The sequence below is a fragment of the Meriones unguiculatus genome, chromosome 16 (assembly GCF_030254825.1).
Source record: "Meriones unguiculatus strain TT.TT164.6M chromosome 16, Bangor_MerUng_6.1, whole genome shotgun sequence".
Lineage (NCBI taxonomy): Eukaryota > Metazoa > Chordata > Mammalia > Rodentia > Muridae > Meriones > Meriones unguiculatus.
The window spans coordinates 29,024,554-29,051,623 of record NC_083363.1 but is presented as its reverse complement, the minus strand read 5'-3'; the positions used below and the strand labels follow the sequence as shown (position 1 = coordinate 29,051,623).

Below are 27,070 nucleotides of genomic sequence, written 5' to 3'. Positions count from 1 at the left end.
CAGGAAACACTCTTAATCTCTGCGCCGCCGCCGCTTCAACCCTTGACGTAAGCATTCTAAATTACTTAACACAAATTTCACAATACTTGGGTGTTGGTATTATTATCCCCACCGTGAAAAACAAACAAACAAAAAAAACTAGGCTCAAATAAACTAGTTCATGCAGCCTTGGGCTACAGGAATAAAGGTCCTTAGCATTCCTCAGCGTGGAGGCATGTTTGGCATTCCAGATCTTTAAACTTTAGGAGTGCTGAGCGTGTGTCAGCTAGTATGCAGTAGGTTAAGTGAAAGCGAGCGCTCCACAGGACAGGGTATTAAAAATGAATTTGCACCAGGACAGGGCTGGGTCACTGCGTAAGCGAAATGACAGAAACGTGCCCAAACACAACTAACCAAGTCAAGTTCTTGGCGCGGCTCTTGGAGCCTGTGCGCACGCGCAGAGGCTTGCAGGTGGCCCTGGCAAACAGCACTCGCTGACAGGTCTTCCAGCCCTAGCGCCTCGGCCTTCCCCGGGACCTGGCAGCGCGTTCTTTCTCACTCACCAACACCGGGGATATTAAGACTTAGCGCAAACGTCTTTAGGTTTGCAGTTCTGGCTCGCTGGAGACATAAGCGGCAGCGTGAGCTCCGGGGTCTGGAAACGGGCCTGCGCTGGGTACGGAGACTTCCTATCTAGCCCCGGAAGTACCGCAAGGATGGGCGGGCTCCACCTGGAGGCGGAAGCGAGGGGCGGTCCCGGCTAGGAGGCGGGGCTTGGCTGGGGACTCGGCCCGCGCTGTGTCACTCTCTGCCTCTGCCTAGGTGACATGTCTGTGGAGAGGTTCCTGGCCGAGCTGTGTGGCACCGACGCGGCACGGCCGCTCCCGCTGTGGGAAGGGGACACCACGGGCCACTGCTTCACCCAGCTGGTGCTCAGCGTGCTTCCCCACGCGCTCCTCGCCGTCCTCAGTGCCTGCCACTTGGGCACCGCAAGGTGGGTAGAGACTGCAGCAAGACGAGACCGCAAGATTCGCGGTCTCTGTAAGAGGAGGGCAGAAGCAGAATAAAAGCTGACTGCTGTTTTGGGAGGATTGAATGAAACAAGGCGTTTAAGCAGTACGGCACCGGGCATATCCTTTAAGTCTCCGAGGCATCTCTCTTGCAGACTTTTAGAATGTCCAAACAGAACTGCCATGAGTTGGAGGCAAAGTTGGATAAACGTTTTAGCTAAAAAGGATGACTTGTGTGTAAGTTACGGGGGCAGTGAATCACCACTTCCATCCATGAAATCCTGCTATCCCTAGAATAAAAGCGGCTGCAGACTCAGCTGAAGGAAAGCTCTAAGGGGAAGAGGCGCAAAATCGAAATCTTAGAACTAACTTGGCTTAGTGTTGTAAGAGGTTGGTGCTACGCTCGCCTTGATTTCATATTAGTTCTTGGATGGCCAAATTGGTCTGTCACTTTTGAAGAATGAGGGAAAAGCCTAGAAGAGGTTAGCACAGATACCCACAGCTAGCCTGCTCAGGTCAAGCTTTGTGGCACACAAATTTTTTTTTATTTTTTATTTTTTATATTAATTACAGTTTATTTACTTTGTATCCCAGCTGTAGCCCCTCCCTCATTCCCTCCCAATCCCACCCTCCCTCCCTCATCTCCCTGCCCCCCTCTAAATCCATTGATAGGGGAGGTCCTCCTCACCTTCGATCTGACCCTAGCTTATCAGGTCTCATCAGGACTGGCTGCAATGTCCTTCTCTGTGGCCTAGCTAGGCTGCTCCTCCCACCGGGATGGGGGGGGGTGAGGGGTGGAGGGGGGGAGGTCAAAGAGGTAGCCATAGAGTTCATGTGTAGCACACTGCTTTAACCCCAGCTCTTAGGAGGCAGAGGCAGGTGTGTGGATGTTTGTGAGTTCAAGGCCAGTCTGGCCTACATAGTGAGTTCCAGGCCAGCCAGGGCTATTTGGAGAGAACCTGTCTCGAAAAAATATAAAATAAAAGGAAGAAGAAAAACCAAAGCTTCAGTCCTAGCTAGGCAAATTGGCACATGCCTATAATCTAAGCTGTTCTGGAGTCTGAGACAGGAGGATGATTTGAAGTCAGCCTGAGAGACATGCTAAGTCCCTGTTTCAAAGGTAGGGAAAACAAAGAGAACTAAGGTATTTAGTTTACAATTAAAATTTTTCAGCATCCAAAAAGCATAAGAGACTCAGGTGGGTTTTCCTTTGTTGAGATAGGGTATCATTATGTAGGCCAGGCTAATTTAGAATTCACAGACATCCACCTGCCTCTGCCTTCAGAGTACTGGGGTTATATGGGTGTGCCTTCAGCCTCACCCTTAAATAGATAGTACAGATAAATATTTTTTAATTAATTTATTTTTATATTAATCACAGGTTATTTACTTTGTATCCCAGCCGTAGGCCCCTCCCTCATAATAAATCTTTTTTTTAATTTTATTTTATTTATTTTGCCTGAATGTAAGTTTGTGCACCACATGGGTACAGTGCCTGAGGAGGTCAGAGGAGAGAGCATCAGATCCCCTGGAACTGGAGTTTCACACAGCTGTGAGCTACTAGTTGGTTTCTGGGAACTGAACCCCTTGGTCCTCTGGAAGAACTGAGCCATCTCTCCAGCCTCTCTCTCTCTTTAATATTTAAATTTCTATGTACAGGAGTGTTTACCTACATGTATTTGTATGTCCTGCTTGCATGTCTAATACCCTTAGAGGGCAAAGGAAGGCATTGGGTGCCCTGGAAATAGAGTTATAGATGGTTGTGAGCTGTCATGTGGGTACCTGGTACCTCTGCAAGATCCTCTGCAAGAAGAGACATCTCTCTCCTGCCATACCTCCTCCTCCCATTTTTCTTTAATAACGAACATTGAAATATGAATTTCAATGCATTCTGATATTCACTGCTACAAATGTTTCCTATATTTGATTTCTTTTTAAATAGCTTGCTATGTAGCCTTGGCTGGCCTGGAACTCTGTGTAGACTAGGCTGACCTTCAGCACAGGGAGATCTTTGCATCTCCACCCCGCCTGGTCCTGGGATTACAGGGGAGAGCCATCATGCTTGGCCCTGTGTTTGATTCTGTTTTGGGGAGAGAGGGGTGTTGAGATGGGGTATTAAACAGCCCAATTTTGCCTTGAGCGTATGGTCCTCCTGATATATCTCCCAACTGCTGATGTTACAGGTGTACTCCTCCATATCCACCCTATAGTTTTGTTTTGTTTTGTTTTGTTTTTGTTTTTTTCCAGGAACTTACTCTGCAGCCCTGGCTGGCCTGGAACAGCTTTGAGCTCAAGGCTGACCTTAAACTCATAGAGTTCAAACTGACCTGCTTCTGCTTCCACACCTATTTCCTACCTGTATTTGATTTTTAGACCAGGCTGGCCTTGAACTCAAAGATCTTCCTGCCTCTGCCTCCCGAGTGAGTGCTGGGATCAAAAGTGTGCACTGCCACTGCTGCCATCACCACCACCGCCACCTGGCTTGTATTTGATTCCTAATGTAAACCTTTTTTGTTTATGAGAAACATTTTTTGGTGTTAAGAAGATATAGACAGAGCTGAAAGAAGCTCCTCTTGAGCTGAGAGGTCACACGGTGAGCCCCATCACTTCTCACAGTTGGGAAAGACAGGAGTAGAACATGCCTTCTGAGGTTTTGTAAAACGTAAGCATTCCTGTGAGAGGACGAGAGCTACCTGTAAGTAAATGTTACCCCAGGATGCCTCGGGTGAATTTAGGGTACCTTCTTGTGGATCCATTTTATAAAATGTGTTTATCTTTATGTAACATTTGTGGGTTTTTTCCTAATTAGAATCTTTACAGTAGCTGGGCGTGGTGGTGCATGCCTGCACTCAAGGAGGCAGAGGCAGGTGGATCTCTGTGAGTTCAAGGCCAGCCTAGTCTACAAAGCAAGGCCAGGACAGCCAAGGCTACACAGAGAAACCCTGTCTTGAAAAACCAAAGAGAGAGAGAGACTTTATGGTACATCCAACCTTAATACACACTTTGTGAGTACCTGTGGCAGAAGAATTAGTCAGAAAGCCTGTGCGTAGATTAGAAGATTGACTGGGTAATCTGGGAAGGCTTCCTGCAAGGAAAGGTTTGGGTTCCAGGGTAAAGTAGAGCAGTGATACCATGTACAGGCGAGAAAGGGAATGTATGTCCTCTAACTTGTTGGAGGTGATAGGCATGTCCAAGCCCTGTGTCAGCCATAATGTGCCTCCTTTTCTTTGCTCTCTCTTTTTTTTTTTTTCCTCCAGGACTACTGATTACATCCTACCTTTCAATCCTGGATGGCGTGTCCGACTCATTGCTTCCTTCCTTCTCTCCATCTTCCCGCTGCTGGACCTCCTGCCAGTTGTTCTGCCACCAGGGTCTCACCCTGGGCCCTTAGGGCTAGAGGTGCTGGCGGGATGTGTGACAGCTGTGGCCTGGTTCACCCACAGCCTGGCCCTGTGGGCATTGGTTCATTCCCCTCATGGCCGCACCCGTGGACCCTTGGCCCTGGTTCTGGCAGCCTTTCTACCAGCCCCTGCCCTTGTGCTGACCCTGTTGTGGCATTGCCAACACGGTACATTTCTGCCCCCACTTCTCCCAGGACCTCTGGGCCGTGTATGTCTCCTCATTCTGCAGCTGGGAGCAGTCTTGGCCTATGGATTGGGCTGGGCAGCCCCTGGAGGGCCCCGAGAGCCCTGGACTCGTGAACCTTTCCTGTCCTCTGAGAGTCAAGAAACAGAGGTGGCTGAAGATGGAGAGAGTTGGTTGTCACGCTTTTCTTATGCCTGGTTGGCGCCCTTGCTTGCGCGTGGGATCCGTGGAGAGCTCCGGCAGCCCCAGGACACTTGCCGCCTCCCCCGCAGGCTGCATCCTGCTTACCTGGCCCGTGCATTCCAAGCACACTGGAAGGAGGGAGCCCAACTGTGGAGGGCCTTGTACGGGGCCTTTGGATGTTGCTACCTGGCCCTTGGACTGTTGAAGATTGTGGGAACCATGCTGGGATTCTCTGGGCCTCTGCTGCTCTCCTTGCTGGTGGGCTTCCTGGATGACGGGCAGGAGCCCCTAAGCCACGGCCTGCTCTATGTCCTGGGGTTGGCCGGTGGGGCCATGATAAATGCTGTGCTAAACAATCAGTACGGCTATGAGGTGCGCAAGGTGACACTCCAGGCACGGGTGGCTGTGCTGAGCATCCTCTACCGCAAAGCCTTGCAGCTAGGGCCTAGCCGCCTTCCTACTGGGGAGGTCCTGAACCTCCTAGGGACCGACTCTGAGAGGCTGCTCAACTTCGCCAGCAGTTTCCATGAGGCCTGGGGCCTGCCTCTGCAGCTGGCCATCACCCTCTACCTGCTGTACCTGCAGGTGGGCATGGCCTTCCTGGCTGGATTGGTCTTGGTCCTGCTCCTGGTACCTGTCAACAAAGTGATTGCCACCCGCATCATGGCCAGCAATCAGGAGCTGTTACAACACAAGGATGCAAGGGTTAAGGTGAGGGGGTTCCGGGTCTTTCAGCCAGGTGGAGATCCAGCAGCCAGACAGAGAAGGTGTCTGAGCGCGGTCTCAGCTTCATACCACTCTCTTGTCCCCATCTCCAGCTCATGACGGAGCTGCTGAACGGCATTCGAGTCATCAAATTCTTCAGGTGGGAGCAGGCTCTGGGGGACCGAGTAAAGGCCTGCCGTTCCCGAGAGTTGGGGCGGCTCCGGGTCATCAAGTACCTGGATGCAGTTTGTGTATACCTGTGGGCCGCTCTGCCACTCATCACCAGCATCACCATCTTCATCACTTATGTCCTCATGGGGCACCAGCTCACTGCCACCAAGGTGAGGGCTGGGGAGGGGTCTCAGTGTTACTATTGCCGTGATGAAACACTGTAACCAAAAGCAGCTTGGGGAAGGAGAGGCTTATTTCACTCAGTTCCATGTAACAGTTCATCATCAGAAGCAGTGAGGGCAGGAACCTGGTGACACAGAGGCCGTGGAGGGGCACTGCTTACTGGCTTGCTCCTCCTGGCTTGCTCAGCCTGCTTTCTTATAGATCCCAGGACCGCCAGCCCCGGGGTGACACCACCCACAACGGGATGTGCCCGCTCACGTCACTCACTAATTGAGAAAGGGCCCTACAGGCTTGCCCACAGCCAGATCTTATGGAGACATTTTCTCAGCTGAGGCTTCCTCCCCTCTGATGACTCTAGTTTGTGTCAAATTGACATAAAACTAGGCAGCACAGAGGGAGAGGGTGGGCCTAGGAAGAAATGGAAAGGGACTACTATGCAGTGGAAATGTGGGCTCAGGGCCTTAGTGTTAGCTCGGGGTCAGGCAGAAAGAGGACCTCTGGCTGCTTATTCTTTCTCAGCTAAAGGGTTCTCTTATAATCTTGGATATATAGTTCTATGTGGCATAAAGGAATTCCTTTCCTTCTCTCCCTTTATCTTCAAGTTCCATTCAGGCCCAGACTTGGGGTTAAGTCCTTTTATGAAGAAGTGCCCCCCCCCTTTTTTTTAAGACAAGGTCTCCCTATCTAGCTCAGGCTGCCATCTAACTGGGATTGGACCCCTTTGTTTCTGTTGAAGAGGCCTTTGGGTTCAGGGATCCACAATCTAATATTGGGTCTGGCCAGGGCTAGTGACCACAGTTGTCACCCAGAGATTATAAGGGAGTCTCAGGGTGACCGAGGTTGTGTGCAGATCAAAAGAAGCTTGAGCTTTGTGTGCAGCTCCACGGCAGAGCCAGTGCTTACCGTGTACAAGGCGCGGGGTCGGTCTGCAGCATCAAAAACAGTAATGTGCCTTCCTTAGGAAGCACTTCGAATCGCTAGGCCGCCCCTGCCATTTCTAACTGTCGCCCGGCCAACCCCTCAGGCCTGCTGCTGCCCTCGCCTTGCCTCCATAGGCCTGTGGACAGAGCTACCCTGAGTTGAGCAAGACTCCCCTCCCTCCACGCAGGTGTTTACAACCCTGGCACTTGTGTACATGCTCATTCTTCCTCTCAACAACTTCCCCTGGGTGATCAATGCCCTCTTGGAGTCCAAAGTGTCCCTGGACCGGATCCAGCGTTTCCTTGACCTTCCAAACTACAAGCCTGAGCTCTACTACCGCCCTGGTAAGTAGGGGCTAGAGGGAAGAACTGAGGACATGGTGAAGAGGGGGATATAATCTTTCTGCTTTAAGACTTATTTTATGTGTGTGCCTGAGTGTGTATGTGCACCACATGTGTGCAGATACTCATGGAGGCCAGAAGAGGGCGAATTGGATCCCTGGGAACCAAAGTGAAAGTGAACAGGCATGAGCCTTATGATGTGGATACTGGGAACCAAATTGGGGTCCTCTGAAATGCTCATAACCACTGAGTCTTCTCCAGCCCTAGCCTGTTTGACAGGGTGCATAGATGTTCCCAGAGAAGTCAGGAACAAAATCTAGGCACAAGAGACTCAGGCTGAATCAGCGCTGGGCAGGCAGATGAGGGACAGGTGACTCAGCGACATGCCACAACTTTGCCCTTTGCATTCCAGCAGATGAGTGGTGGGTGGGGAGCATAGGGTGAGTGGCTTCTTCCTTGCTTAGATCCCCCCACGGAGCCATCCACAGTACTGGAGATGCATGAAGCCCTGTTCTCCTGGGACCCGATAGGAACAAGCCAGAAGACCTTCATCAGCCACCTCGAAGTGAAAAAGGTTTGTGGGACAGACACTCAGGGAGAGTTCCCAGATAAGCAGACACACAAGGACTGATACTCGACAGGGAGGGAAGCAAAGGTGGGGCTTGGTGTTTAGGTTCCAGTCTGAAGGGAGACAACCCCTTCTGTGTGCATCTCACTTCTCATACCTTCTCACACTGGTCATACCTCACCCTGATCTAAACAGTTCAGCCCACCTAGTTCTAGTCCACAGCTGTGTTTGAGTCCCCCTCGAGGGTCCCTTTCCAGCTGCAGGTTCCAGAACAGACCCCAGGGCTTTCCCACCATCATTTCAGGCTGGGAACCTGGGAACCAGGCCAGCAGCCCCTTCCAAGGACTTTTACAAACAGTGTAGGTGGCCCTCCTCTTAGTCTCATGAAAAAACAGTCATGCCTTGGGACTCCAGACATGGCATATGTAGTCAACGACCTATAATGGGAGCATTCCTCCCAGGATGGTGACCCTTCTTCATCCTGGTTTTGAGTTATTCTCCTGACCTTTGTCCAACCCTTTGCCCCACATCTCAACCTCCAGCAATGGATGAATTGCCTCTACCACATTTGGCTCACATTTCTGGCTTTTGTTGAATGTTTTGTTTTTGTACTTAGTTCGGGCAAGACAAGGCTGGAATTCTTCAAAGGAATTTTACTAATCTGTTGGGGGAAGTATATATACATTCATAGAAACCCAGTGGAGCTAGCCTAAGCAAACAAGAATTTGCAATAAGACACATAGATGAATCAGAGTCCAAAGCAAGAACACAGATCTTAGAAGCAGCCCAGAACCAGGCCTCAACTTGCAGCACTATTGGCCTGCGTCTTTGTGTGTCTGCCTCATGCCGTCTGTGGACTCTGCAAATGAGCAGAAATGTGTCAGTCTTCCAACTTGTAGGCTCTAGCCAGCAAGAATGAAGCTGCCTGAGACCCGATCCCTCACCCCCAGAAAGATCATAGCCTGGTGCCCACTTGCAGATAGGTCAGCCCTGGCTGCATCATGTGGTCATCATGGACAAAGCTGCAAAGATCCCTGAACATTTCTAAATTTTCCTCACAAGTTGGGTAATAGCTCCATGAATGTACATTTCAACTAAGAAATGAAGGAAGAACAGAGCTTCTCAGAATGGGCATTTGCAGAGCACTGCCTTTTGCCTGCTATGATGGGAAATGTAACCCAGGAACTGCAGAGAAGGAATCCCTCCTCCCATGCCCACCTCAGCATACCTCGGTAGATTCTAGATAGTCTCCCTCAGAGGCAGTGTAATTGAGAATAAAGCTTGCAGCTGTTCGGGGGCAGATGTGACGGTCACAGGGGCCCACATTGTGGGCTGGGAGACAGCTTTCTCTGAAGACTTTCTTGAGGCACAGAGAAACATCTGTTGGGGCTTCGTCAGTCTAGAACTTCACGAGGAGGCTGCTGCTCCAACCCCGTACACCCTTCCCCTGCCATCAGCGCTTACCATATGGCTTCTTACAGGGCATGCTGGTGGGCATCGTGGGAAAGGTGGGCTGTGGCAAGAGTTCACTGCTGTCTGCCATCACTGGGGAGCTCCACAGGTAATCAGCTTTCAGTGTGCCCCTGACTCTGGCCTCCCCTCTCACGAGCCATTCACCAAGGCCCTGCTGTATGTGGGAATGTTCTTAGTGTGTTTGTGTGTGGAAGGGAACACCAAAGGGTGAAAAAAAAGGGGGGGTATCAAAAAGGGTAAAATTCAGCCCCTGTCTATGGAGATTTCAGATTACAATGAAATCTAGATTACAATGTAGCTCAATTGATAGAGCACTTGCCTGACATGAACAAGCCTTGGGTTTGAACCATAGTACCACATTAAACTGGTCGTAAACTGGTTGTAATGGTATAAGTCAGTACTCTCAGCACTCAAGAGATGGAGACAAGAAGATAGGAAATTTAAGTCATCCTTGGCTGCACAGCAAGTTCAGCGTCAGGCTGGGATACATGACATCCTATGTCAAAGAAACAAGATAAAAGTAGCTAAATAAATGGAGCAGGGGAGATCATTGCCACACTAGAGCACTGGTTCTCAATCTTGCAAGTTCTGTGACCCTTTAATACAGTTCCTCGGGCTGTGGTGACCCCAGCCATAAAATCATTTCCGTTGCTACTTCATCCCTGCAATCTTGTTGCTGTTATGAGTTGTAGCATAGATATCTGTGCATTCCTATGGTTGTAGATGACCGCTGTAAAAGATTTGTCCAACCCCAAAGGGGTTGCAACACACGGGCTGAAAAACCTTTGCACTAGAGGGTCACGGAGTTAGAATAAGAAGAGAAGTGACATCTACTGTCAGCTGTCCCTTTTAAATATGGCTACATAGGAAAGCGGTCCAGAGAGAGTGAAGATTTGAGGGAGGCTGTGTTTTCCGGGGAGGATGAGCCACACTGAATTCCACAGTGTATATATAGGACAGCTGCTGGGCTGAAACCAAAGGGCTGTTTCCTCTAGTCTGTGGTGAGCCTACAGCTAGATCCCCTTAAACTCAGAGGTTGTCGGCTACAACTGAGGAAATTCTGAGAGTCAGGGTCTGGGCATGGAAGGGCCCAGTCAGGAGAGACAGGGCCATGGAAGGGGCCCAGTCAGGAGCTAGCTGCTATACTGCCTTGGCTCTCTGCAGGCTAAGTGGGTGGGTGACAGTGTCTGAGCTGTCCAAAGGCTTTGGGCTGGCTACCCAGGAGGCCTGGATCCAGTGTGCCACGATCCGAGACAACATCCTCTTTGGGAAGACATTTGATGCCCAGCTGTACAGGGAGGTTCTGGAGGCCTGCGCCCTCAGTGACGATCTCAGCGTGAGTACCCGGCTTGACACCCTCACCTCCTGCTTCCCCCTGTGTCCCTAACACCTCAGATTGCAGTCGCTTCTCTGGGAATGGCTTCCGCAGGGGTGTCACTCATCTAGGGCAAGCCATCAGCCTTAGGCCTCCTAGAGTATTCAGCTGCTCGGTCCCCACTTCCCTGTAAGGCTCACGGGAGGATGGAGAGGGTATTACACACAGCAGCTAGAATGTATCCAAGGCCTCTAAAACCAGGCTAGGGTTCCCTATGAGGCTTGGCCCTACCTCACTAAGAAGGTTCGGAAGAGTTGAGGTCTTGTTTAGAATCCTGTGAAAGCTGCCAAGCCCATTAGATTGTCCCATACACACAAGCCAGGCACTGAAACCATCAGAGAGAAATGAGATTTTTTTTTCCTATGAATTTTCAACCAATCCCCATGTCTCCTCTAGGACTGTAGTCAACACTGGCCTGCCCAGATAAATATAAAACTTCCCTGAGCAGGAGGGCCTTTGATTTTGATCAGGGATCATCTTATGTTCCTTTATCATTTGAGTCACATCCTTTGAGCAAGGTGCTTCACCCACCTATGCTTCGGTCCCATCTGTGAAGAGGGAATAGCACCAACTTTATAAGATCTTCCTGGCTTCAAATGAGATAATTCCTGTGTCTTAGTTGCTCTTCTGTTGCTGTGATAAAACACCGTGACCAAAGCAACTTATGGAAGAAAGAGTTTATTGAGGGTTTACTGTTCCAGAGGGTTAGCCCATAACCATCATGGCATGGCAGGGAGCATGGCAGCGGGTAGACAGGTATGGGGCGGGAGCAGGACATTTTGAGACAATAGTCACAAAGCAAAGAGAGCTAACTGGGAGTAACAGACTTCTGAAACCTCAAAGCCCACCCCCAGTGACACCCCTCCTCCAACAAGGCCACACCTCCTAATCCTTCCTAAACAGTTTCACCAACTAGAGGCCAAGTGTTCAAACAAATGAGCCCACGGGGCCGTTCTCACTCAAACCACCACAGCCTAGAAAACGTTAAATGCATAGTAAGTGTTCAGTATGAGAACCCAGGCTTATCTCCTCTGAGTCTCACTTGTCCCAGACGGAAGCACAGTCTCAAGCTTATAAAGGCCTTTTGATCTCTACATCATCCCTTTCCTAGCAAGGGACAAGAGACACGGTAGAAGATGTGGGGCGTTTGCTAAGCACTGGGTGTCTGTTCCTGCAGATCCTGCCCGATGGAGACCAGACAGAGGTGGGAGAGAAGGGTGTGACCCTCAGTGGGGGACAGCGGGCCCGGATTGCACTTGCTCGTGCTGTCTACCAGGCAAGTTAAAGGGGCGAGGGACAGGACGCCAGTAGGTCAGGAGTACGGGAGTGGTCCAGTGCTATGGGAGCCTTCTGAGTAGGGGCTAGGGATATTTTCCTCTGCATTTGATTTCTCTCTCCCGTACTCCATGTTCCTAGGTATTGACTACTTAATTCAAGGCAAAAATAAAGACCTGCGGCCCTGGGGCTCAGCAAAGCATGAGATCAAAGACTCTAGCTTTACACTCAGTTAGAGGGAAGTCTGTCATCATGTCTCATCATCTTTCCTGCTATTATAGAGTTGTCTTCACTCATCTTTTCTGGTTGCCTTGAGATCTGGGTCTAGGAGAGCCTGTGAGCCCAGCCAGAGGACTTGGGCCACGGTGCCTGTTGTCTGTTCTGTCTTAGGAGAAAGCACTCTACCTCCTTGATGACCCTCTGGCTGCTGTGGATGCAGACGTGGCCAACCACCTGCTAAACAGGTGCATCCTGGGAGTGCTGAGCCACACCACCCGGCTGCTGTGCACCCACCGCACAGAGTACCTGGAGAGGGCTGATGTGGTGCTGTTGATGGAGGCCGGGCGTCTGGTGCGATCAGGTGATGTTGTGGAGAGACTTGCCCTGGTGTGACAGAGAGTGACGGGTGGAGTGGCACATGCAGAGGAGATCCTGCCCCCACTTCCACGCGTGGCCTGAGTGCAGCTCTCGGTTCTTTCCACCCCCACAGACTCAGCATGAGGAGACAGGAGAATGGGTTGGGGGTGGGACGGCCGTGTGCCTGAGCTCTTAAAACTGAGCTTCCTAGGAGTTTGAGAGCAGTCACGTGGCTTCAGAGAAGTAAGCAGTGACCTGATGGAACAACCTGCTTGTAAAGAAAAAAAGGACAAAACTTTGATGGATTATTGTCCCAGGGGATGTGGCCGTCTGCAGAGCTCCTGGCAAAGCAACAGGAAAAAGTGAGGCCCAATTGAGTTAAAGCTTGAGAAAAGGTTCTGCAATAGTGACAGACGGCACGGTGCCGGTGTGTGGGTGCTCACTCGCAGCCAGGGCTTTCCCCGGAACTTCTGCTGGCTAGACTCCAGGTACACAGCAGTGGTCTGTGAGCCCACTCGGGTAGGCTAGGGGACGATGGCCAAACGGGACCGTGGGATTAAGCACACATTTACAAAGGAATAGTGTATACCCATAACGGCCTCCTCTCCTTCTGCCTTCCAGGGCCTCCTTCTGAGATTCTACCATTGGTACAAGCTGTCCCCACAGCCTGGGCCGAGGAGGAACAAGTGACTAGTTCAGGTATGGCCCAGAGGTGGGAGAAAGGGGCTAGGTCCCCCCACCCTTTCTTTGTATCTCAGTGTGTCTTAGAAGATATAAGATCTCCTAGGTTCAAGCCCAGGCTGGCCTTGAACTTACTGGTAGCCTAGGCTGGCCTCAAACTCACAATCCTACTGAGCGCTGAGATCACAGGTGTGTGCCACCACACGTGGAAAAGTTTGTTATGTTTTTGGTTTTTGTTTTCCTTCCTAAGTCCTGGGAGGCAAACCCTGGGCCTCACGAATGCGTGTCAGAGGCTGTGCCCCCAAGCCCTCGAGTCTTGGGCTGCTTCTCCCTGGCACACAATGGTAATGATTTTTAAAGCCTGCCTGCTCTGTGAAACACTCATATATCAAGCGTGATTCCAACGAGGCCTTCCTGATTCTCACAGGCAAGTCCCAGTCAGTGCAGAGCCTGGAGAAAACCACAGAGGTGCCGGAGGTGGAACGGAGCGCGTCTGGTCGCCTAGTGCAGGAAGAAAGCAAAAACGAGGGTGCCGTGGCCCTGCATGTGTACCGGGCATACTGGAGGGCCATGGGCAGCTGCCTGGCCACTGCCATCCTCATCTCCCTACTTCTCATGCAAGGTGAGACTCTCCCCAGAAGTTCCCCACCCAGCCCCATCCACCGAATCTCCTGCCATGTTGTCCAGGTACTTGTGACCACAGTCGCCTTGTAGTAATAACCACAAAGCTCCAAACCTTCCCAACACACAGTTGGGACAAAAGGTGTACCCCAATTTTGAGGGCTCTTGTGGTCAGCTAGACTTAGTATTCTACCGTAGCCCTCTTCCTTAATTAAAAAGAAATACTCGTTTTATCTGTGAGTGTTTTGCCTGCACGTATGTCTGTACACTATGTGTGTGCTTGGTGCACACAGAGGTCAAAAGAAGACATCCGATCCTTTGGAGCTGGAGTTACAGATGGCTGTGAACAGTCACGGGATGCTGGGAACTGAACCCAGGTCCTCTGCGAGCGCAGCCAGTGCTCTTAACTGCGGAGCCATCTCTCCAGCCCCATCATGGTCATCTTTTTAAAAATACATTGTTATGGTCTTTGTGTGTGGGGGTTTTTTGTTTGTATGTTTGTTTGTTTGCTCGTGAGACAGAGCCTCACTGTGCAGCTCAGCTGGTCTGGTCGGCCTTGAATTTGCAATCCCCCAGCCTCCGCATATGAGTATGGGAATTACAGACGTTCGCCTCCACTTGTGTCCGTAGTACCCTTTGACCCGTCCAGGCCAGCTCCGTTCTGTAAAATTGGCCCGTGCCGTCCACAGAGCTGAAGGGTAACAGGGCTAGGAACAGTGTACGGTGGGAAGGACCAAGGAGAGCGAGAAGAGGTGGGGGCCCAGGGCAGCGTGCAGAAGAGGGAAGGCTCAGCCGAGGGCTGAGAATGGGGATGTTTGAGTAGACCATGCAGATGAGTCTTTGCGACTTCTCCCTTCCCGTCCACGTGCAGCCACACGCAATGGTGCCGATTGGTGGCTCTCTCACTGGCTCTCTCAGCTGAAGGCAGCCAGAAATAGCTCCGAGGAGGGAGCTTTGTCCAGCCCAGACTCTACAGGACTGCTCTCCCCACCGCTGCTCCTCTTCTCTCAGAGAAGCTTCTAGTGAGTGGCTGAGGCTGGGAGCAGGGTTAGGGCTCCAATACCCTCAAGGGAGGGAGGGCAGGCTTGAAGCTGGGCCTCATAGAGGATGGGAAAGGTGGCCCTAGAGAAGGGAGGGGACCCCTGAGTAGCTCTTCTTGGAGTTACCTACATTCTCCTCCCCACTGCCCAGCATCCCGCTGTTCAAAGCTGCTTCCAATGGCTCCTCAGATGTCCACTACCTCACCGTGTACGCGACCATTGCCGGCGTCAACTCTCTCTGCACCCTCCTCCGGGCAGTGCTCTTTGCAGCAGGTGTCCTTCGAGCAGCTGCCGCCCTCCACCACCGCCTCCTGCATCGACTCCTCATGGTGAGGGGGTGGGAGAGAGGGAGATAGCCCAGGCTCACACCCCTCTAGTACATGAACCACATTCCACAGTCCCAGTCCGCTCAATGGCCTCTGACAGATGGGGCAGCAGGGAATGATCTCAGGCCCAGAGGCTGTGGAGCCAAGTGTCTACCTGGGTTCGGAGCTAATGATTTAAGTCTGGGGTTTGTCATCTATAAAGAGGGCAATTGAGAGGACATTCTTCAGTGTCTCATGTTGGACCTAAGGTGCTAAGGCTCGACCTTGTAGTTTACGCAAGGCCTGCTTTCTCTTTTGTGTTCTCTATTTCCTGTTATGTGTATAGTCTGTTTCCATTAACCTTTCACTCCTGGATAAGCAACCTTACTAAAGGTAATTGATCTGTTGTCTTTTTGTTTGTTTGTTTGTTGCAAAATGCCTGTGTTTTATGTGCATGCACTTTTAAAATCTTTATTTCTTACGCATTTATTGTTGTTTCTGAGACAGGGTCTCATTATCTAGCCCTGGCTGTCTGAGAACTCACCATGTAAACCAGGCTGCCCTTTAACTCACAGAGATCTGCCTGCCTCTGCCTCCACATGCTGGGATTAAAGGCATGTGCCATGACTGTCCCGTTGTCCCCACATTTTTTTTTAAAGCAGAGTGAGCATAGACTTATTATGGAAAAGTAAGAACTCTCTAGACTAGAAAGTTTCCAGGAAGAAACAGATACCCTGTTGCCCCTTTTTTAAAGACAAGGATCAGGGATCTTGGAGAGAGAAACAAATTCCTTGTCTAGGGTCTCACATCTCCTCAGTGGCAGACCTGGTGTTCAAGTCAAAGTCTGAGTCCACCTGAGCTTTCGTTTGCTCTTGGTTTGATTTGTGTTTCTGAGGTAGGCTCTCTTATTGCCTCTGACGAGCTTGAACTCCTAATTCTCCTGCCTTCGCCCCTGGGTGCTGGGATTAAACGCATGTGCTGTCACGGCCAGGCTCGGCACCTCAGCCCTTTGGCAGTGCTACTGTCCAGCTGCGGCAGGGTGCTCCTCCAGACATCTCAGCCTCACTTGCTGGCCTGAAGGCCCATCTTGTGGAGAGACTAGCTCTCTGCCCTTAGGAGAGCGGCAAGCATGTGCGGCCCAGAGGGTGACGAGTCCTTTGCATGGCCTTGCAGGGCTGCCGCTGGCCTGCCGGAGAGCCTTTCCCACCCTGAGATAGCGCCTTCCAAATTCCACGTTATTCTCTTTTCTACCGCAGGCTAGCTTTTCTACCTCACCGCCCCCCCCACACACACACAGACACACACCAGCCTGTCCACCAACTCTTTTCCTTCAGCCGTTGATCCTGTCCAACCACCTCCCTCTTACAGGCACCAGTGACTTTCTTTGACTCCACACCCACGGGCCGGATACTGAACCGCCTTTCCTCAGACGTAGCCTGTGTAGATGACAGCCTGCCCTTCCTCCTCAACATCCTGCTGGCCAATTCCGTAGGCCTGCTGGGCCTCCTGGTTGTGCTGGGTTTTGGTCTGCCCTGGCTGCTGCTGCTGCTGCCACCTCTGAGCCTCATCTACTACCGGGTGCAGCGCCGCTACAGGGCCTCCTTCCGGGAGCTTCGGCGTCTGGGCAACCTCACCCTGTCTCCGCTCTACACCCACCTGGCTGACACCCTGGCAGGCCTCCCCGTGCTCCGGGCTGTGAGAGCCACTTACAGGTGCATCCCCCAGGCAGAGTCCAGGGGTGGCGGGTGAGGCGATGCGGGAGCATACAAGACGGGCAGAGCTAAAGGAGTCTTGTCTCCTTGGGAAGACAGTGGGAAGAGATACTTAAGTGTGGAAAGTAGAAGAGTAAGGTGGAGCAGGATGGGTATGCAGGTCAGCTCCCAGGAAGGATGCGTGTCACAGAGAAGGGGTGAGGCCAGCACAACAGTGGAGCGGCTTCCCTTCCTTCCTGGCCTCCTCCAGGTTTGAGGAAGAGAACCAGCGACTCCTGGAGCTAAACCAGAGGTGCCAGTTTGCTTCCTATGCCACAATGCAGTGGTTGGACATTCGGCTGCAGCTCATGGGGGCAGCAGTGGTCAGCGCCATCGCGGGCATTGCTCTGGTGCAGCACCAGCAGGGCCTTGCCAACCCAGGTGCCAGCCTGGGACCCAAAACCCTTAGTTTAGAAGCAAGTCATTCCAGATCCTTGACCCTGACCCCTTGTATGTCTCTCTTCCCCACTCCCACCTCTTACCCAGTGTTCCCTGTGAGGATGCTTCTTCAACGCCATTACTTTAGTGCCAAGAAATCCACAGGCAGTGGTGGATCTGGGACCAAACCAAGTCCTGTGATGGTCACCTTTTCCTTGTTCCTAGCCATAGTCCTACTCTGCCACCAGGCCACCTTAGTCTTAGGCCCGCCAGCCCTCATAGCTTTCTTCTCCTGGCGTAATCCATCACTTCCATCTAGCCTTCCCTGACCCTGGCCTGGGTCCAGTCATCTGCCCTTGCACACCCACAGTCTAAAGCTGGCATTCTTGTGTTCTGCACACTCTCTCCCACAAACTTCTCAGCATCCATGTGTCCCCTAGCGGCTGGTGCTCCTCTCCCCAGGGCTGGTGGGCCTCGTGCTGTCTTATGCCTTGTCCTTGACGGGCCTGCTTTCCGGCCTGGTAAGCAGCTTCACACAGACGGAAGCCATGATGGTGAGCGTTGAGCGCCTGGAGGAATATTCCTGTGACATCCCCCAGGAGCCCCAGGGCCAGCCACTACAGGTAGGTCTGCCCTGCCACCCTAGGCCAGAGCTTCCGGCCCTGGGGAATCCTCCAGTCCCCCAGCTCTTCCCCTTTGCTCCTTGCCATCTTTTCCACATCTCTGAGCCTCTTCGCCTGACTGCCGCCCTTCTTCACCCATGCCCTTCATCTCATCACTCCCTGTTTCCTCTCCCTCTACTCTCACTCCAGCTGTTCTTCATTCTTTCCCCGCCTTCCGTCCTTTCGCCCAGTCCTTGCCATCATCCTTCCTTCACCTCTTGTCCACAGTCACCCCGCCAGGGCAGCAGCTGGCTGACCCAGGGAAGTGTGGAGTTCCGGGACGTGGTTCTGGTATATCGGCCAGGGCTGCCAAATGCCCTGGACAGGGTGACATTCCGCGTGGAGCCCGGAGAAAAGCTGGGCATCGTGGGCCGTACTGGCTCTGGCAAGTCTTCCCTGTTTCTGGTGCTCTTCCGGCTGCTGGAGCCCAGCGCAGGGCGGGTGCTGCTGAACGGTGTGGACACCAGCCAGCTGGAGCTGGCTGAGCTCAGGTCTGGGGGCAGGTGATTTGTGAGGAGGGAGGGGGTCACTGGGAAGGAACTACCCTAGGAAGGCATTAGTAAACTCAGGACAGCCAGGGCCAGTCAGCAGACAAGGAAGATGCGGTGGACAGGTGAGGACAGGTAAGCTGTGGCCGTGGTCACAGCTGATGATGACTGGACCTTCCTTACCCCACTTTGAATACATTTCCCTCTTGGTCTTGTGGCTCCCAGAGTGCCCCCCCCCCCCCGCTCCAGACGCTAGCCATTGCCTTCGCAATCAGCGCCTCTCAGGAGCCATATTCCCAGATGCCATGAGCCCTCAGGCCTCAGGCTTGGCAGGCAGTACATGGGGCAGCTTGGGGCCTGGGGCAGTTGTACTTGAACACAGGTGCCCTCATCTGAAGCTCTGTGCCCCAGCCTGTTCCCAGTGTACCTTAGAGTCACCTTCTCTCCATTCCATGACATGGGACGGATAAGGGAGCTTCACCCAAAGCCCCGAACTTGTGGTTGCTCCCTGCCCCGCCTCTTCTGCCCTCTGACCTTATGGCTTGACCATCTAGCTCCTTGGCCTCCTCCATTTGGAAGTGTCTCTTCCCATTCCTGCTCTCTTCTCCCCCTGCCTTTCCACTGCTGTCTGTGGGGTCAGTTCTGCAGTTCAGCCATTTTTTTCTCTGGCTTTGAACACCTTGATGAGCTATAATCAGTTAAGGCCAGAGTCTAGGCCCTTGATGTCCTTGGTGCCTCTCACTGTACTGGTGCTGTCCTAGGTATGTGTCTGACTAACATGATTTGGTAAATAAAGGGTGGGAAGCAGAGGGGGTGATTTCTTTAGAAGTGCCAGGCCCCATAGGTAAGCTTGGGCCACAAGAAGATGGGCGTGTCTCCAGCCTGGCCCCCGTGTCCTTGTTCCCCAGATCCCAGATGGCTGTCATCCCCCAGGAGCCTTTCCTGTTCAGTGGGACTGTTCGGGAGAACCTGGATCCCCAGGGCCTACATGACGACAGGGCCCTGTGGCAAGCCCTAGAGCAGTGCCACCTGAGTGAGGTGACCGTCGCTGCGGGTGAGTCTCGGGATGAGCCTGGAAGGGCAGGTAAGAAGCAGAGTAGGTGCTGGCAATGCAGGCGTTCTGCTTGCAGGTGGCCTAGACGGAGAGCTGGGCGAAAGGGGCCGGAACTTGTCCCTGGGGCAGAGGCAGCTGCTGTGTCTGGCCAGGGCTCTTCTTACAGATGCCAAGGTAAGACACGAGGAGGAGGCATCCAAGAGGCAGGGATGTGTCGAGGGAGGAGGTGGTTTGGAGAGAGGTTTCAGGGAAAAATTGAAGGTGGGGAACTGTAGGGAGATTACAGTCTCCCCCTCCCCCCCCCCCCCCACTGCCCAGATCTTGTGCATTGACGAGGCCACCGCAAGTGTGGACCAGAAGACAGAGCAGCTGCTCCAGCAGACCATCTGCCAACGCTTTGCCAACAAGACAGTGCTGACCATTGCCCACAGGTGTGAGCACCCCCGGGAACAGCAGAGGCACAGATCTCTGACCCTTGAAAGGACACCACCCGCCCCTGCCCCAGAGAGATCAGACCCCAGAGGTAGCGTTGGCTAGGCGGGAGAATCAAAGCCTGGGGAACTCGGCTTCTATTCCTTCGGGTGCAGCCCCAGGTCCTCAGCACATCTGGAGAGATAGCATGTTTCCTGCCATTGTACAGACCCAGGGACTCAAACCTGTGGGGGCCAACCTGTGTGGTCTGGAAGGATCTGGAGGGACATCAGGTCAGCTTTCTCTTCAGGGCCCTGGAGCCCACTGGACCACCACTGACAGACTTTTCCCACACAGGCTCGACACAATCCTCAGCTCCGACCGTGTGCTGGTGCTCCAAGCCGGGAGGGTGGTAGAACTGGACTCCCCCTCAGCCCTGCGCCACCAGCCCCACTCCCTGTTCCAGCAGCTCCTGCAGAGCAGCCAGCAGGGAGCCCACCCCCTCCCTGCAGGGTGCTGAGCCCCTTCCCACCAGGGCTGCCCGTTTGCACTCTCCTCTGTGCGTCTACCTCTCCTCCGCCTCCCCAGAGGGGAGCGGGCACCCTGGCTTCCTCTAGGAAAGCCACTCATAGGTGGGCCGGAGGCTGAGGCTTCCCCAGACCCCGCCCACCATGGGCCTCTTCACCCAGAATTCTGGGCCAGTTTTTCTTCCATAAAAGCCCACTTGCATTTTAATAATTTTATTTGATAAAATTCCTATCTGGCATCCTGTGTTTTTAAAAAAATAGTATTTCTGGTGTGAGGCTGAAATCCCCTGGATGGCTGTACCAAAGTGGAGAGCCGCTGAGAAAGGACCGCTACAGTCTGAGGTGTGAAGGAAATGAGCAAGGGGGCCCGAAAGCCCCCCCGCCGCTTCCATCACAGCGCTGTGGTCTTACCAGGCTCTGGGGGCAGGTCTGGTGGCAGAGGGAACCCTGCTGGCAGCATGCTAACCTGACACTCCTGGTCCTGCCGAGCTGGGGCATAGTGTGGGGCTGGGTAACAACAGGGTCCAGTGGGCCATATGCCCCGGCGCCACGCCCTCAGGGTCAGCAACACAGTGGCCAGGACCAGAGCAGCAGTAAGGGACCCGAACACCACCAGGGCCACCAGGCTAGACTCACCTAGCCCAGTCTCCTGCCTCCGCACCACCTCCTTCACTGAGATCCTCAGCAGGCCTGCCCCTGCACTGTGAGGGGCTGGCCCCGTAGCAGGTGCAACCGCAGCTGCGGTGGGTGTCTGTGGGGTTCCCGTCGTGGCTGGGTCTGGAGCAGGTAAGACAAGCTCACAAGTCTTGCCTCCGTAGCCACTGGGGCACAGGCAGTGAAAGTCATGGATGCGGTCCCTACAGCGGGCCCCTCTCTGGCACGGGCGGCTGGCACAGTCATCCAGGTTGATGGTGCAGAAGCGTCCAGCAAAGCCCTCAGGGCAGAGGCAGGAAAAGCGGTTTATGCCGTCAATACACGTGGCACCATTAGCACAGGGTCGCATCAGGCAGTCATCCACATTGACCTCACAGTGGGCACCCATGAATCCTGCCAAGCAGCGGCACGTGAAGTTCAGGGCAAAACCTTGGTTGTCCTGGCACTGGCCGCCATTCCGGCATGGGGAGCTAAGGTGGGATTGGGAGAGAACATTGGTATCGACTTGCCAATCAGCGTCCTGACCACTGGCTTCCCCTTTCTTGCTGTGTCACCTTGGGCTGCTCTCTCTGAGTTTCAAATAACCGTAATTTAAAAATGAGAATAAAAATAGCCAAACCGAGTGGGTTAAATGAGAGAACCCAATGTCGGGCAGTAAACATAAGGTCAGGCCCAAACTCAGGGCTCAGAAAAGTGTGTCTATTATCTCCGCAGGCTCTTAGGCCTGTAGCGGAAATGGGGCAAGTCCAGCCCTGCGGTCGTTTCATAATCCGCACAGGAAGAGCCAGCTCGCTCTCAAGGCTGCGTGTCTGCTTTTGTGAGAAAGTAAAGGGAGTCCTAGGCGCCTCCCCTCCCCAACCAAAACATCATCTGTGGTGAAGAAACAAACATCTCAGGAGTAAAAAAAAATAAAATAAATTGATCTGACCCAGGTGCGCTGTCACAGTGGAGTGTTTACCCTGAGGTGCCCTTGTGTGGGTCTGACTCTTGGTGTCCCCCTCTACTGCCCATCCTGCCCCTCTCCTCACTACCAGATTCTGGTCCAGCTTCCCCAGGGCCCAGCACTCACCCTGCCTGCTCACAAGGCCCAGCCTTGCGCTCACAGCCGCGCCCATGGAAGCCTGGCAGGCACACACAGTGGTACTCGCCACCGCCGTCGTACACACACTGGCCTCCGTTCTGACAGGGTGACTGTGAAGTACAGATGTGCTCGTCTGGAGAGGAGGTAAGAAGAGCGTGGGGTAACCTCCTACTTGGTCCCCAGGACCCACGTGGTCCAGATCCAAAGCTCTGTCAAAGTGGCTTATGCCTCCGACCCACCCCCCGCCAGTATGGGGTGAAATGAGGTTTCAGGAGCTCCTGGCCTCCGCTCCAGCAGTCTGGGTCAAACTGACTTTAAACAAGAACTTTAAACAAGTTCTCTGTGGACCGTAGTTTCATCAGGTTCAAAATGGCTACAGCTGAGCACTAGCTACTCTTCAGAAGTCCTGAGTTCAATTCCCAGCACCCACGTGGCAGCTCACAGTATGATAGAGACCCTCTTCTGGTCTGCAGGCATACATGTAGACAAAGCTCCTGTAAACACAGCAAAGCAAAAATGCCCACGATTTTTAGCAGGTGCCTTTCCGACATCATGCGGCGATATTAAGGATCTGTTCAGACACCAAGGAGGGATGAGATCAGAAAGAATAAATTTGGGAGGACTTGAACATGGCACAGTAGGCGCTCAGCGAACAGTAAGTATTAGTGGACGCTCTAGAACACATGGGCCCTGCAGCCAGTAGCCCCTCCATCCTTACCTTTGTCACAGAACTTTCCTGCCCAGCCACTGTGGCAGATGCACTGCCAGGGCTGGTGGCAGGTACCGTGCTGGCAGCCAGGCATCCTCACACAGCGCTCGCAGTGCAGCCCCTCCCAGCCTGGGTCACACCTGGTGGGAAAGAACACGGGATCAGGGCCCCAGAGAGAAGGCAGACGGGTCCTGGGTAGGTGCAGGGCTGTGCAGACACACCAGCCATCGGACAGCAGCTTTCAAGTTCAGCATCTGTGTCTTGTCCAGCCTTTCACCATCCGTTACCTCACCCGAGAAAATGCTTCCCTTGAAGGCTATTGTTAATTAAAACTGTAAACGCAGCCTCTTGTGCCATCCCTCGAGTGTCTGGTTATGACCATTTGAAAGAGTGAGTAGCCTTCTGAGGTCACTGGGACCGTCTTCCCTTCAGATTCCAGAAAAAGTGGCTGGGTTATTTGTTTTGTTTGTTTGTTTGGGGGTGGGGGAATAGGAGGGTTGTTGTTCTGTTTTTATCTGAGTCTCAAGTAGACAAGGCTAGCCTGGAATCCTGATCTTCCTGGCCTCACTTCACAATCACAAGGATTACAGATATGTGTCACCACACAGGCTCTACAACTTTATGTTGTTGTTTGGAACAGGGTTCCTCTATGTACCCCTGGCTGTCCTAGAACTGGCTCTGTAGACCAGGCTGGCCTTAAACTCAGGGATCCGCCTGCCTCTGCCCCCTGAGTGCCGGGATTGAAAGTGTGTGCCGCCACTGGCCATCAGCTTATTTTTTCTAAGCCCCATGCCAAGTGCCTGCCCCTGTCGGCTCACTGCTCATGTCCAAACCCTTCTGCCACATATTTTGCCCAATCTGCCCTGGTGAGTCAATGGCAGAATTTGCCAAGAAAACAACCACTCTCCCTACAGCCTTTCCTCCCAAGCAACGCTTCTGTTTTCCTTTTTCTTGTGGCTCGCAGTTCCCAAACTCTCAAGCTTCAGGTGTCTTTACTGGCATCTTTAGGGACAGAGCCCATGAGAAAATAAAAAAGTTGGATTCGCAAGCTCTCATATAAGAGGCGAGAGAGACAGAGAAAGAGAGAGAGAGAGAGAGAGAGGGGTGGAGAGAAAATTGGGGGACTGGTCATCTCGTACAAAAACAAACAGTAGGATCTTAAGCTCCTAGATACTGTTTTGGGGGTGTGGAGGGCCGAAAAGCAGGGAGCAAAGGATTTGAGGCACGCATGCAGCAGAAGTACCTGCAGGAGCCGTCGGGAGCACAGCAGCCGTGGGCCAGGTCACAGTGAGAGCTGCAGTCATCCGCTGAAAGAGAACGGTGCAGCAGGAGTGAGCCTGGGTCAGGGGTCTGGCTTCCCGGGACTTGCAGAGATTTCAGTAGTTCGACCCGACTCGGCTCTGGACGTGGCGAGCGCCCCATTCCAGAGGGAGCCCCATTCCAGAGGGAGCACCATTCCATCGCCTGCCCGATCGGGATGGGGCGGCTGCAATGCCGTCTTTAGCCGGCAGAGGTCAGCGTGCCAGCGAGGACCGCCGAGCAGGGCCGCGACCCGATCCCCGGGGCACGCTCACCTTTGGCAGGCTGGCTGGTTGCCCCCAGGATGCACAGCAGGCACATGAGATGTAGACAGCGGCAGCCGCTGGGCATGGTCAGTTCCGGCCCCAGGAGGGACCGACGGATGAAGGCCAGACGTAGAGACACCTGTGGGATGGCACTGGCTGTGAAGCGGCTGGACCCGGAGATAGCGGCGCTGACACTGGTTCCAAGTGACAGGAGCCGGAGAGGGAGAGCGACTAAAACCCCGGCTAGGGAGCCGAAGGGCGGGGGCGAGGAAGGCAGGAAGAGAAGGGACTGGAGACAGGAGCCCACTGGTGGGAAAGAGGCCAAAGGATGGGCAGCGGCGAGCGTGGCCACGGCGCGCGGGGGAAATGGCCAGGGCTGGGATCGCGGTCCAGGTGGAGGGGTCTGCAGAGATGGGGACAGCGCTGAGAGGCGAACGCGGCGGGACCCGAGGGCCGGGACAAGGAGGGACGGCTCCCAGTTCTCGGCTGCAAGCAGTCTCCGCTTGGGTCCTCTACCACCCACCCGCCCACCCGGGCCTGGCTCTCCCTCCCCCCACGCCCTCGCTCCGCCACGCTCGGCCTGAGGTCCCCACCGCGCTCCCGCGTCCTCCTGGCTTCTCACCTCCAGCCGGGAGGCGACGCGTCCCCAGGGCGCAGAGTCCAACGGGATCCGACGGTCTGGGCCGGGGGCGGGGGCGGGGGCGGGGGCGGGGAGGGGGGCCCCCCTAGCTGGCCGCGGGGCTCGGCGCGGAGGCGGCTGCCATGCCAGCCGAGCGCTCGGGAATCTGGGGCTGCAGGCGACCCCGAGCGGCGGCGGCGGCGGCTCCTCGCGCGCGCTCGGCCCCCTGCCAGCAGCGGCGTGTGCCGGCGGAGCCTGCCTCTCCCCTCCCGCCGCCGCGGCCCGCCCCGCACCGGCTGCGCCCCGCGCCCACCCCCCCCACCCAACCCCCCCCGCCGCTCACGGCCACACCTCGCGCCGCCGCTCGGCCCTCCTCGCCCCTCCCCTCGCGGCCCCCCCAAAGTCCCCAGCCCCCTCCCCCTCCAGCCTCTCTTTCTTCCCTCCCCCACCCCGCCCCCGCCCACCCCCAAAACTAGATAATCAAAGGGACTGACATGGGCACGCACTGTAAAGTGCTCCCCGCCGTTTTCCCATCTTAGCCCACCCCGCCCCTCCCCACTCTGCCCGTCACCCACGCCCCGCCGCCTCCGCGCTCCCCCGTCTGCTGCGCATCATGGTTCTCATCAGCCCTTCACGGCTCTCGTGGTTCTAAGCCCGAGCGCACTGAAGCCAGGTTCCTGCTGTCACCAGCCCACGCCTCCCCGGCTTGCGGAGCCTTCGTCACTGACTTCGTAGGTCAGCGCCTGCTCTCTGTTGGCTTCTTTCTTCGTTCCCTCTTCCAAGATGGACCATCCCTACGGAGATATCCGTTCAGGCTACCCTCATTTTTTTGGCTCCGGTCTACACTCAGTCTTTCCTTCCCATTCCTTTGCCAGCCCACTGCTGGGAAGCCTGCCTGGACCAGACCGCCCCTGCCTGTTGGCCTTCCCCCCAAGACCCTGCCTCTGAACATCCCCACATCCGTTCACTGTCCCACGTCTCGGGCTGAGGGAGTTTTGTAGGACCGTGGGGATAACCGCCCTTGTAGGCCTCTTTACCCAGAGTCAGTGACCCAAAAACCCAAGCCAGACAAAGACCCTAAAACGTATTTTTGTTGTTTGGTTGGGGAAAGGGGCAGAGAAGGGGAAGGCTGCCCATGGTCTATAGGTCTTCCTGTGGAACGTCCCCATCTTTAAGTTGAAAACGTCGGAAGGTGACTTCACTAGCTGCACAGAGTGGCTTCCTGCTGACCTGACTACAGACAGGGACAAGGCAATGCCCACCTTCTCCACCCTACAGAGCACGCATGCCCAATCCCAGCTCTCTAGATGACTTCATTGTGATTCCCTCTTTCCCGGGGGGCTCTCTGGATTTGAGTCACGAGTGGGCTTCTATCAGTTATTTTGTCCTAAGTTTTGTTTGTTGTTTTGCAGTAGCGAAAAATTGTAGACCCATAGATAGCATCAACAATTAGTGTAGAAAATATAAGTCCACTGAAGTCTGAGGAGGTAGCCTGGGCTACATAAGAATTGTTCTGGCTATCTCTGTGTCTCTCTCCCTCCCTCCTTTCTTCCTTTCCCTCCCTTCCTTTCTTTCTCTCGTGGATAGAAACACAGAGTGGGGAGGTAAGAGAGAGAACAGTATTGGCAATAGTTCTCTGTGTGACAAGTAGAATCTTTGATTTCCTTCTTGATTGATTCCTTCCTTCCCTTTTAACGAAGTCTCAAGTCGCTCAGGCTGGCCTGGAATTTACTGTGAAGCTAAGGATAACCTTAAATTACTGATTCTCTTCAGTGTTAGAGTTATAGTCATGCATGTACCACGCCTGGCTCAGATTATTTTTCCTCACTAATACTCTTTATGGTTTCTATTTCATCACAATGAACATGTATGACTTAAAAAAAAAAAAGATGAAGTAAAATGAAAGCAATCTACGGTCCTTGATCTTGATAAAGCTGTTATCAGTGTTAGTACCTTTGGTACCCAGGTATTTGTGCATAGGTATAATTGTAATGGACCTACAGTGCTTTGTCCTAGAAAGAAAAAACTCATATCATGTGTTAATAGTCCTCAGAAGCATAATTTTTAGTGGTTGTATAATAACCCACTATAACTTAACCTAGACATATGTACATGGCCAATACACACACACACACACACAGCCAATACTTATAATTTATAATTATATTTTGTATTTTTT

The 27,070-nt window shown here is 53.5% G+C and overlaps 2 protein-coding genes across 5 annotated transcripts; one reads left to right on the top strand and one right to left on the bottom strand.

Moving 5' to 3' along the window:
* The first annotated feature begins 483 nt into the window (after window positions 1–483).
* On the top strand, window positions 484–20,493 carry Abcc10 (ATP binding cassette subfamily C member 10). 3 transcript variants are annotated; one of them, XM_060369541.1, is made up of 21 exons: window positions 484–655; window positions 802–973; window positions 4,247–5,468; window positions 5,576–5,803; window positions 6,925–7,081; window positions 7,543–7,652; window positions 9,128–9,207; window positions 10,284–10,455; window positions 11,672–11,770; window positions 12,160–12,349; window positions 12,967–13,044; window positions 13,454–13,648; window positions 14,519–14,669; window positions 14,839–15,016; window positions 16,361–16,704; window positions 16,955–17,124; window positions 17,584–18,274; window positions 19,180–19,325; window positions 19,402–19,499; window positions 19,644–19,756; window positions 20,094–20,493. In XM_060369541.1, the coding sequence occupies exons 2-21, from the start codon at window positions 807–809 to the stop codon at window positions 20,254–20,256; spliced, it is 4,752 nt and encodes a 1,583-aa protein (XP_060225524.1). In that variant the 5' UTR covers window positions 484–655; window positions 802–806; the 3' UTR covers window positions 20,257–20,493. The 3 variants fall into 3 exon arrangements, with proteins under 3 accessions (XP_060225524.1, XP_021495818.1, XP_060225525.1); XM_021640143.2 differs by lacking the exon at window positions 484–655 and having other exon boundaries at window positions 750–973; window positions 17,584–17,744; window positions 18,012–18,274; XM_060369542.1 differs by lacking the exon at window positions 484–655 and having other exon boundaries at window positions 750–973; window positions 17,584–17,744; window positions 17,934–18,274.
* Dlk2 (delta like non-canonical Notch ligand 2) lies at window positions 20,461–25,193 on the bottom strand. Of its 2 annotated transcripts, none has more exons than XM_060369543.1 (6): window positions 24,895–25,193; window positions 24,282–24,675; window positions 23,951–24,014; window positions 22,717–22,847; window positions 21,987–22,131; window positions 20,461–21,387 (listed from the first exon to the last, which is right to left on the bottom strand). In XM_060369543.1, the coding sequence occupies exons 2-6, from the start codon at window positions 24,355–24,357 to the stop codon at window positions 20,655–20,657; spliced, it is 1,149 nt and encodes a 382-aa protein (XP_060225526.1). In that variant the 5' UTR covers window positions 24,358–24,675; window positions 24,895–25,193; the 3' UTR covers window positions 20,461–20,654. The 2 variants fall into 2 exon arrangements, with proteins under 2 accessions (XP_060225526.1, XP_021495819.1); XM_021640144.2 differs by having other exon boundaries at window positions 24,282–24,411; window positions 24,895–25,135.
* Between the last annotated feature and the right edge of the window lie 1,877 nt (window positions 25,194–27,070).